Source organism: Salvelinus fontinalis, chromosome 1 (genome assembly GCF_029448725.1).
Source record: "Salvelinus fontinalis isolate EN_2023a chromosome 1, ASM2944872v1, whole genome shotgun sequence".
NCBI lineage: Eukaryota > Metazoa > Chordata > Actinopteri > Salmoniformes > Salmonidae > Salvelinus > Salvelinus fontinalis.
The window spans coordinates 42,570,979-42,583,142 of NC_074665.1; the positions used below are offsets into that span (position 1 = coordinate 42,570,979).

The 12,164-nt window shown below is 42.5% G+C and overlaps 1 protein-coding gene across 1 annotated transcript in view; it reads right to left on the bottom strand.

The window, feature by feature from the left end:
- lrp2b (low density lipoprotein receptor-related protein 2b) overlaps window positions 1–12,164 on the bottom strand; it is a 124,468-nt gene that overhangs the window by 48,141 nt on the left and 64,163 nt on the right. The window contains exons 47-51 of the mRNA XM_055921948.1: window positions 11,638–11,880; window positions 11,231–11,356; window positions 10,420–10,539; window positions 9,952–10,083; window positions 8,150–8,354 (exon numbers count right to left, since the gene is read on the bottom strand). Coding sequence (XP_055777923.1) covers window positions 8,150–8,354; window positions 9,952–10,083; window positions 10,420–10,539; window positions 11,231–11,356; window positions 11,638–11,880 — 826 coding nt within the window. The remainder of the gene's footprint in view (window positions 1–8,149; window positions 8,355–9,951; window positions 10,084–10,419; window positions 10,540–11,230; window positions 11,357–11,637; window positions 11,881–12,164) is intronic.

A 12,164-nucleotide genomic window follows, 5' to 3' on the forward strand; every position in this document is an offset into this window, starting at 1 on the left:
GCTATTTAGCTGGCAGTCACAAGTAAATGAGCTTACAATGAAAAAGCATGGTATTTTTTGCTAAAACGATGCACGGCCATCATATAATCGGGGCAGCAGGTAGCTTAGTGGTTAGAGCGTTGGTCAGGTAACCGAAAGGTGGTTAAATCGAATCCCTGAGCTGACAACGTCAAAAATCGGTCGTTCTGCCCCTGAACAAGGCAGTTAACCCACTGTTCCTAGGCCGTCATAGTAAATAAGAATTTGTTCTTAACTTCTTATGGCTGCAAGGGGCAGTATTGAGTAGCCAGATAAAAGATGCACATTTCAAACGGCCTCGTACTCAATTCTTGCTCGTACAATATGCATATTATTATTACTATTGGATAGAAAACACTCTAATTTCTAAAACCGTTTGAATTATTTCTCTGAGTGAAACAGAACTCATTCTGCAGCACATTTCCTGACCAGGAAGTGGAATGTCTGAAATCGATGCTCTGTTCAACTTCCTGCCTATACATGGGCATGGTACGTAAGAGTCTACGTGCACTTCATATACCTTCCTCTGGATGTCAAGACTCTGTGAGAGAAGAAACTTCGTGTTTATCTTGATCTGAATTTGAATACAAGCTCTTTGTATGACGTATCCCTCATTTCCGGTACTCTTGGCAGCGCCAGGTGGACAGTGGGATTGCCTTCTGTTTAGCTGCCGTTATGGATGACTACTATCTCCGGCTCCGATTTTATTTGATACATGTGACCATATCATCGTAAAGTATGTTTTTTCAATATAGTTTCATCAGATTATTGAAATTTTTTCGGGAGTTTTGCCGTGTTCCGTTCTCTGACTTTGTTGACGTTGGAGAGATCCGTGCCACTTGGCAAGTGCCCATGCTAAATGAAGAGGGAAATTTGCCGTTCCAGATCCAAACAACGACTGTTCTGGACAAAGGACACCTTGTCCAACATTCTGACGGAAGATCACCAAAAGTAAGAAACATTTTATGATGCTATTTCTAATATCTGTCGTGCATGTGAACTGGTCGTCGGCGCCCAAGTGTTTCTGGCTATTGTGGCTACGCTAATATAACGCTACATTTTGTTTTCGCTGTAAAACATTTAATAAATCAGAAATATTGTCTGGAATCACAAGATGCCTGTCTTTCAATTGCTGTACACTATGTATTTTTCAGAAATGTTTTATAATGAGTAATTAGGCATTTGACGTTGGTGTCTGTAAATATTATGGCTGCTTTCGGTGCAATTTCTGATTGTAGCTGAAATGTAAACTATGATTTATACCTGAAATATGCAAATGTTTCGAACAAAACATATGCTATACAATAAATATGTTATCAGACTGTCATCAGATGAAGTTGTTTCTTGGTTAGTGGCTATTTATATCTTTATTTGGTCGAATTTGTGATAGCTACTGATGGAGTAAAAAACTGATGGAGTAAAAAACTGGTGTCTTTTGCTAACGTGGTTAGCTAATAGATTTACATATTGTGTCTTCCCTGTAAAACATTTAAAAAATCGGACATGTTGGCTGGATTCACAAGATGTGTACCTTTCATATGCTGTGTTGGACTTGTTAATGTGTGAAAGTTAAATATTAAAAAAAAATATCTTTGAATTTCGCGCCCTGCACTTGAGCTGGATGTTGTCATAAGTGTACCGACGTCGGGCTGCAGCCCTGACTTGCCTAGTTAAATAAATACAAATATTTCAAATGTTTATCACAGAAAGAATGTAGCCAGCTACATTTCCTAATGTTTTGTTTAAAGTTAATTTTCATTTTACCAGAGAAAAGTAGGCTGGCTAAACCAAGAGAAAAGTACTGGAGAAAGTATGTATCAGTCAGAGCGCTGTTTGCTGATAGAATGCCCCCGTTCATGAATTCTCATCCAAGTGGAGAAGTGCAACTGAAGGACAAAATTTGTCCGATGCCGAGCTGAAATTACGTTTTGCGTTTTTTCCTGCGTGAAAAAACTAAAAATTCTGACATTCAGTCGCTCCTACCTATATATTGTATGTATGTATAACTTCATGACCTGGATTGGCGGTCTTTGCAATTTGTTTATATTTGTTAGCGCTCGTTAGCATCTTTAGCTAGCAGTCTCCATGGGAATTTGCTAATACTTTTGCTAATTTTGTTAGAATTCTGGTAATAGATGCCCAATTGTCTTTTTTGCTGTTTCTGGCACCCCCTTGTGTACCAAGTCAGTAATGCCGTAAATCCTGGGAAGAGAGGACGACGGTATGACGATATGAAAATCTACATACTGCACAACCCTAGTGCTGTCTGGTCAAAACATGATGTTGAGGCCCATGCCACACACGCACAGCTGATTCCATTGGAAGTTATTTATATTGTTGTGTGGTTTTAAAAGGGGAAACAATACAATAATTAGTATCCATTAGTATCCACGCTTTAAAACTCTTAAAGTATGGCCGTTAAAGTTAATAATTATGCTGTGGATTATACACTGAGGTATTTCTAACATGTATTAACTCAGGGAGCTGAATATTTATGCAACGACTATTTTAGGCTATTAACATCAAATCAAATGTAATTTGTCAAATGCGCCGAGTACAACAGGTAGACCTTACCGTGTAGACCTTACCGTGAAATGCTTAATTACAAGCCCTTAACCAACATAACAATAACGAGGCTATATACAAGGGGTACCGGTACCGAGCATATGTGCAGGGGTACAGGTTAGTCGAGGTAATTTGTAAAGGGACTATGCATAGATAATAGACAGCAAGTAGCAGAAGTGTAAAAACAAAGGGGGGGGGGGGGGGGGGGGGGGGGTAATGTCCGGGTGGCCATTTGATTAATTGTTCAGCAGTCTTATGGCTTTTGGGGTAGAAGCTGTTAACCTTTTCGGGCTAGGGGGCAGTATTTTCACGTCCGGATGAAAAGCGTGCCCAAAGTAAACTGCCTGCTACCCTGGCCCAGCAGCTAGGATATGCATATAGAAAATACTCTGAAGTTTTTAAAACTGTTTGAATGATGTCTGTGAGTATAACATAACTTATTTGGCAGGCAAAACCCCAAGGACAAACCATCCAGGATTTCTTTTTTTAGGTCACTCTCTTTTCAATGGGTTTTCATTGAAGGCAGTTGCTTGCAGTTCCTATCCCTTCCGCTGGATGTCAACAGTTTTTAGAAATTGGTTGATGTTTTTCCTTTGAGAAATTAAGTAGTAGCCCTGTTCAGAACGAGGGTCGAGTGAAGTCTACTGTTTGATAGAGGCGCGTGATCTGAAAAGCACGCTCCCCTTTGTTTCCTCCAGTATTGAACGCAGTTTATCCCGTCTTAAATTTTATCAATTATTTACGTTAAAAAATACCGAAAGTTCTATTAGGAAAGTTGTTTGAAATGTTTGGACAAAGATTACAGGTAACTTATGAGATATTTTGTAGTCATGTTGCGCGAGTTGGAACCAGTGTTTTTCTGGATCAGAGTGCCAAATAAATTGACATTTTGGATATATAACGACGGAATTAATCGAACAAAAAGACCATTTGTGATGTTTATGGGACATATTGGAGTGCCAACAGAAGAAGCTCGTCAAAGGTAAGGCATGAATTATATCTTTAGTCTGAGTTTCGTGTCGTGCCTGGCGGGTTGAATTATGATTGTCTGTTTTTGTTTGATGGGGTGCTGTCCTCAGAAAATAGCATGGTTTGCTTTCGCCGTAAAGCCTTTTTGAAATCTGACACAGCGGCTGGATTAACAAGAAGTTTATCTTTAATCCTATGTATAACACTTGTATCATCAATGTTTATGATGAGTATCTCTGTAATTTGATTTGTCTCTCTGCAATTTCACCGGATGTTATTTTTGACAATGCATTACTGAACATAACGCGCCAATTTAAACTGAGGTTTTTGGACATAAAGAGGGACTTTATTGAACAAAACCAACATTTGTGTAACATGGAGTCCTGGGAGTGCTACCAGATGAAGATCAAAGGTTAGAGATTGATTTAATCGCAATTTCTGACTTTTGTGAGCCCTCTCCTTGGCTGGAAAATGTCTGTATGGTTTTTGTGGCTAGGCGGTGTCCTAACATAATCGCATGGTGTGCTTTCGCCGTAGCGCCTTTTTGAAATCTGACACGGTGGCTAGATTAACAAGAAGTTTAATTTGGTGTTTTGCACTTGTGAATGTATGAAAGTAAAATATTTCTAATAATTTGTTTTGAATTTCGCTCTCTGCTACTTCACCGGATGTTGTCAAAACGTTCCGCTAGCGGGAACCCCTAGCCGTAAAAGGTTTATTAAGGAGCCTTTTGGTCCTAGACTTGGTGCTCCGGTACTGCTTGCCGTACGGTAGCAGAGAAACAGTCTATGACTTGAGTGACTGGAGTGTTTGACAATTTTTGGGGCATTCCTCTGACACCACCTAGTATATACAGTACAGTTGAAGTCGAAAGTTTACATACACCATAGCCAAATACATTTAAACTCAGTTTTTCACAATTCCCGACATTGAATCCTAGTAAAAATTCCCTGTCTTATGTCAGTTAGGATCACCACTTTATTTTAAGTTGAGAGAATTATTTATTTCAGTTTTTATTTCTTTCATCACATTCCCAGTGAATCAGAAGTTTACATACACTCAATTAGCATTTGGTAGCAATGCTTTTAAATTGTTTAACTTGGGTCAAACGTTTCAGGTAGCCTTCCACAAGCTTCCCACAATAAGTTGGGTGAATTTTGGTCCATTCCTCCTGACAGAGCTGGTGTAACTGAGTCGGGTTTGTAGGCCTCCTTGCTTGCACACGCTTTTTCAGTTCTGCCCACAAATTTTCTATGGGATTGAGGTCAGGGCTTTGTGATGGCCACTCCAATACCTTGACTTTGTTGTCCTTAAGCCATTTTGCCACAACTTTGGAAGTATGCTTGGGGTCATTGTCCATTTGGAAGACCCATTTGCGACCAAGCTTGAACTTCCTGACTGATGTCTTGAGATGTTGCTTCAATATATCCACATAATTTTCCTCCCCCATGATGCCATCTATTTTGTGAAGTGCACCAATCCCTCCTGCAACAAAGCACCCCCACAACATGATGTTGCCACCTTTGTACTTCATGGTTGGGATGGTGTTCTTCGGCTTGCAAGCCTCCAACTTTTTCCTCCAAACATAACGATGGTCATTATGGCCAAACAGGTCTATTTATGTATCATCAGACCAGAGGACATTTCTCCAAAAAGTACGATCTTTGTCCCCATGTGCAGTTGCAAACCGTAGTCTTGCTTTTTATGGCGGTTTTGAGGAGTGGCTTCTTCCTTGCTGAGAGGCTTTCAGGTTATGTCGATATAGGACTTGTTTTACTGTGGATATAGATACTTTTGTACCTGTTTCCTCCAGCATCTTCACACGGTCCTTTACTGTTGTTCTGGGATTGATTTGCACTTTTCGCACCAAAGTATGTTCATCTCTAGGAGACAGAACACGTCTCCTTCCTGAGCGGTATGATGGCTGTGTGGTCCCATGGTGTTTATACTTGCGTACTATTGTTTGTACAGATGAACGTGGTACCTTCAGGCGTTTGGAAATTGCTCCCAAGGATGAACCAGACTTGTGGAGGTCTACATTTTTTTTCTGAGGTCTTGGCTGATATCTTTTGATTTTCCCATGATGTCAAGCAAAGAGGCACTGAGATTGAAGGTAGGCCTTGAAATACATCCACAGGTACACCTCCAATTGACTCGAATGAAGTCAATTAGCCTATCAGAAGCTTCTAAAGCCATGACATCATTTTCTGGAATTTTCCAAGCTGTTTAAAGGCACACTCAACTTAGTGTATGTAAACGTCTGACCCACTGGAATTGTGATACAGTGAATTATAAGTGAAATAATCTGTCTGTAAACAATTGTTGGAAAAATTACTTTTGTCATGCAAAGTAGATGTCCTAACCGACTTGCCAAAACTATAGTTTGTTAACAAGAACTTTGTGGAGTGGTTGAAAAACTAGTTTTAATGACTCCAACCAAAGTTTATGTAAACTTACGACTTCAACTGTAGTTCCTGGATGTCAGGAAGCTTGGCCCCAGTGATGTACTGGGCCATATGCACTACCCTGTAGTGCCTTACGGACAGATCCCGAGCATCACCAAGAGGTGATGCAGCCGGTCAGGATGCTCTCGATGGTGCAGCTGAAGAACTTTAAGGATCTAGGGACCCATGCCAAATCTTTTCAGTCTCTTGAGGGGGAAAAGGTGTTGTCATGCCCTCTTCACAACTGTCTTGGTGTTTAGACCATGTTAGTTTGTTGGTGATGTGGACACCAAGGAACTTGAAACTTGACCCGCTCCACTTCAGCCCCGTCGATGTTAATGGGGGCCTGTTTGGGGGCCTGTAATGGGGGCCTGGCCCTCCTTTTCCTGTAGTCCACGATCAGTTCCTATGTCTTGCTCACATTGAGGGAGAGGTTGTTGTCCTGGGACCCCCTCCCTATAGGCTGTTTCATCGTTGTCAGTGATCAGGCCTACCACCATTGTGTCGTCAGCAAATTTAATGATGGTGTTGGAGTTGTGCTTGGCCACGCAGTCATGGGTGAACAGGAAGTACAGGAGGGAACTAAGCACGCACGCACCCCTGAGGGGCCCCAGTGTTGAGGATCAGCATGGCAGATATGTTGTTGCCTACCCTTACCACCTGGGGGCGGCCTGTCAGCAAGTCCAGGATCCATTTGCAGAGGGAGGCGTTTAGTCCAAGGGTCCTTAGCTTACTGATGTGCTTTGTGGGCACTATGGTGTTGAATGCTGAGCTGTAGTCAATGAACAGCATTCTCACATAGGTGTTCCTTTTGTCCAAGTGGGAAAGGGCAGTGTGAAGTGTGAAGTGTGATTGAGATTGCGTCATCTGCGGATCTGTTGGGGCGGTATGCGAATTAGAGTGGGTCTAGGGTTTCCGTCATGATGGTGTTGATGTGAACCATGACCAGTCTTTCAAAGCACTTCATGGCTACCGACATGAGTGCTACGGGGCGGTAATCATTACAGTATTTTGTTTAGATCGTTGACAAAAAAATGACAAATACGTTTTAATCCCACTTTGTGACACAATAAAATGTGAAGAAATCTAAGGGGTCTGAATACATTTTGCTAAGGCACTGTACATGGCCAGAGAGAGAGAAATAGAAGGCTAAAGCCATGGAGCTTTATGGCTCTCTCTCTGGCCTGGCTGAGATCTTAACTTAGGGCTAGTGCACATGTGCTTGCGCACAGAAAGAGCTAGAACATTCTGGGAACTTCTAGAATCTGTAGAATGACACCAGCTACTATACAAGTAACACAAGAGGCTATACATATCGCAGATATAAATATATTGCAGCAGGGGCATGCAAGTAGTACAAAACATTGCTAATACTTATTAATGAGTAGGCTAGTCGGACTCAATAAACACACTTGTAGCAATGAATAAAGATACTAGACGAAGTAGCATGCACAGGGCAGGGTACATACAAATTAACTGGAGCTAGCATTTACACGAGACCTAGCAAACAACACTGCAACTTCTTACTTGCAAACTTATCTATGCCGTTACAGTACACTGCACAATAAGGTACCGTAACTTATTACTATTGCACCCCCTATTAGCACAATAACATTCCCAACACACACTTGTCAATGGACGCTTCAGTTAGGAAACAGCATGTCCAAAGGTCCGTCTGCAACACAAAACTTGCTTGTTCTCAGGATGGTATATGCCGGGCACTAACGTGAAGTGATAGGAGGCGGAGCCCTAAAGTGCGTCCAAGCGCCCTGATTGGTTGGGATGAATAAGTGATTTATAGATCTGAAGGCCAATCAGATTGAGAGGGCCGGACTTTTTTTTACACAGATACAGAGGCAAATTTGCACAAAATACACACACGTTTGTTTTACTACGCTTGTGGGGACCAAACAATTGATTCCCATTCAAAATCCTATTTTCCCTAACCCTAATTCTTACCCTAATTGTAACACTAACCCCTAAGCTTAACATAGCCTTTTTCCTTGTTTGGACTGGCGAAATGTCCCCACTTTTCTGAATTCTCTTAATTTTCCTATCCTTGTGAGGATTTCTGGTCCCCACAAGGATAGTATAACAAAAAAACACAAACACACCTTATTTTTACAGTATATGACTGACACACACACACTCACTGGAAGGGGATGAGGATACACAGGCCATTGGCGCAGGCGAACTCATTCATGTGGCAGGTGCGGTTGGGGCAGTTTTGAAGCTCATCAGCTGCGTCGGCACAGTCCTTCTCCCCATCACACACATAGCTCAGGGCGATACAGCGCGGGTGGCCAGGACGCCATGGAGGGGGGCATGTGAACTGATGAGATGCGCATGTCCACTCTCCTGAAATGGGAGAGGTAAGTGAAGATGCACACACAATATTTTGAAGACCATTTGTCTTGCGCCAGTCAGTCAGAGTAGAAACAAACTCCAAATGAGACATCTGAAGCATGGTGAAGCAAAACACATGGCTCTCTTTGCTGAACCGTCTTTTTACGCTTTGAGAATATGTCAAATGTTTTTACGCACTGTGAAGCAACTCTGAAGCATACACAATTGTTACAGAAATGATTGCTTTCATTTCCCGCCTCCGTGACATGCTTCTGGTGTAGCACCCCCATTATAAAAGTTGATAGACCAATAGTGTCACGCTTATGTGTTGTTTGTGGTTTGTAAATTCTGAGTTGCAGTGCCTTCGGGAAGTGTTCAGACCCCTTGACTTTTTCCACATTTTGTTACATTACAGCCTTATTCTAAAATGGATTAAATGAATAATCGTCAGCAATCTACACACAATACCCCATAATGACAAAGTGAAAACAGGTTTATAGTAATATTTTCATTTTTTAAAACTTTATTTACATAAGTATTCAGACCCTTTGCTATGACTTGAAATTGAGCTCAGGTGCATCCTGTTTATATTGATCATCCTTGAGATGTTTCTACAACTTGATTGGAGTCCACCTGTGGTAAATTCAATTGATTGGACATGATTTGAAAAGGCACACATCTGTCTATATAAGGTCCCACAGTTGACAGTGCCAGAGCAAAAACCAAGCCATGAGGTCAAAGGAATTGTCCGTAGAGCGCAGAGACAGGATTGTGTCGAGGCACAGATCTGAGGAAGGATACCAAAAAATGTCTGCAGCATTGAAGGTCCAAGAACACAGTGGCCTCCATCATTATTAAATGGAAGAAGTATGGAACCATCAAGACTCTTTCTGGAGCAATCCAGGGAGAAGGGCCTTGGTCAGGGAGGTGACCAAGAACCCGATGGTCACTGAAATAGCTCTAGAGTTCCTCTGTAGAGATGGGAGAACCTTCCAGAAGGACAGCCATCTCTGATGCACTCCACTAATCAGGCCTTTATGGTAGAGTGGCCAGACGGAAACCTCTCCTCAGTAAAAGGCACGACAGCCCGCTTGGAGTTTGCCAAAAGGCACCCACTCTCAGACTATGAGAAACAAGATTCTCTGGTCTGATAACACCAAGATTGAACTATTTTGACTGAATGCCAAGCGTCACATCTGGAGGAAACCTGGCACCATCCCTACAGTGAAGCATGGTGGTGGCAGCATCATGCTGTGGGGATGTTTTTCAGCAGCAGGGACTGGGAGTCTAGTCAGGAAAGATGAATGGAGCAAAGTACAGAGAGATCCTTGATGAAAACCTGCCCCAGAGCACTCAGGACCTCAGACTGGGGGCAAAGGTTCACCTTCCAACAGGACAACAACCCTAAGCACATTTAAACATTTTAATAAATTAGCAAAAATTCTAAAAACCAGTTTTTGCTTTGTCATTATGGGGTATTTTGTGTAGATTGATGAGGGGGGTAAAAAATCAACAATACATTTTAGAATAAGGCTGTAACCTAACAAAATGTGGAAAAAGTCAAGGGTTCTGAATACTTCCGAAAGCACTGTATACTGTAATGTCTCACCACATTGGAGTTCCAGTGCCTCGTCACTATTGTCCCAACAGTCGTTGTTGCCGTCACACGTCAGTGACATGGGGATACAATTCCCGTTGGTGCATGTGAACTGGTCAGGGTGACAGGTGTTTATTTGGTCCTCTGGAGGAAAGAGAGAGAGAGGGGGACAATTTAACAGCTATTGTTTTCACTAAATTGTTGAATATTCAGATAGAAATGTGTTACATCAAACAAATGTGCCTCTCTGTCTTGTAGAATAAGAAATCAAAACAGTTTTACAAAATTACATTATTTGCAACAGTCCGCAAAGTTTGCCTTCTGAATGTGGCCATGATCTAGGGTGCACTGTTGCAAAACATTTAAGTGGAAAACGAACATTTTCATTTCTTATTGGAAAAGTCCAGGTAATCTCTCCCTGTTTCAGTCTGTTTTCTTGCCTTTGGTGCCTGAACATGGCCCAGGTTCGGTAGTACTCACGGCAGGAGGGGGGCTCGTCGGTCCCGTCGACACAGTCTTTGATCCAGTCACACACCCAGGAGCTGGGGATACACTTCCCCTCGTCACAACGGAACTGGTCGGGTGAGCACGTCCGGCCCGCTGTAACACACACACACACGTATGTATGCCCAAACACACACAAGGGCACAGTATATAGTGAACAGACTGTGGAGAGTGACAGAAAACTGAAAAAACATACATGTGCAAAACCACAGCAGGTACAGGCATGATATACAGTGTACAAAACATTAGGAACACCTTAATATTAAGTTGCACCCTCTTTTGCTCTCGGAACAGCCTCAATTCAGGGCATGGACACTACAAGGTGTCGAAAGCGTTCCACAGGGATGCTGACCCATGTTGACTCCAATGCATCCCACAGTTATGTCAAGTTGGCTGGATGTCCTTTGGGGGGCGGACTATTCTTGACATACACAGGAAACTGTTGAGCGTGGAAAACCCAGCAGCGTTCCAGCTCTTCACACACTCAAACCGGTGCGCCTGGCACCTACTACCATATCCTGTTCAAAGGCACTTAAATATTTTGTCTTGCCCATTCACCCTCTGAATGGCACACATACACAATCCATGTCTCAGTTGTCTCAAGGCTTAGAAATCCTTATTTAACCTGTCTCCTCCCCTCCATTTACACTGACTGAAGTGGATTTAACAAGTGACATCGATAAGGGATCATAGCTTTCACCTGGATTCACCTGGTCGGTCTAAGTCATGGAAAGAGGATGCGCACTCATTGTATAAAACAAAAAACACACATCATGGCGAGACTTACCACAGAACAAAGGGTTCTCGTCACTGTTGTCCCCACAATTGTTGTAACCGTCGCACAGTTGGCTAGCGTAGATACAGATGTTTGTGCTGTCACACTTGGTTTGTCCGGAGGGACACGTTCGGGGCGCTACGGAAACAGAGTAAAGTAGAAAAGGTTTCAGAGGGTTAAAGGTAGATTCAACGATATGACGTTACAATAAGTAGCGGGGTAACTTCTGACATAAACAAAGAGAGTTTGAATAAAGAGGTCAAACTTTACTTATGTCACACAGCTAATATGTTGTTGGACAGAGCGAACTCCTAAGCACATGTGCAGATGCTTAACAGTATATTTTGTGGCACTCTTGCTAATATCTTTGTTTTCGACTCTACTTAAAATCAACTCTATTCACAGCAGTTATCACTCACGACAGTTGATCTCGTCTGAGGTGTCGTTGTCGCGGCAGTCATTGTAGCCGTCGCAGACGAAGGCGGCGGAGATGCAGCGTCCATTGGTGCAAGTGAACTCGGTGGCGGAGGCACAGGTGGGGAACGGGCAGCCCAGCTCGTCACTGTTGTCGCCGCAGTCATTCGTGTAGTCACAAACGTAGGACAGGGCCACACAGCGGCCGTTGTCACAAGTGAAGTCCTGGGCCGAGCACTCGTGGAAGGCTGAGAGGTGGAAGTAAGAGAGGGTGAGCACAACTGGTTTCTCTTGAAGTTTCATCCTTGCCATTGTGCTTTTCAAATCAAATTGTATTTGTCACATGCGCGGAATACAACAGGTGAAGACCTTAGTGAAATTCTTACTTACAAGCCCTTAACCAACAATGCAGTTAAAAAATAAATAAAATATACCTAAAAAAAATAAGAATAAGAAATAAAAATCACAAATAATTAAAGAGCAGCAGTAAAATAACAATAGCGAGGCTATATATAGCGGGTACCGGTACAGA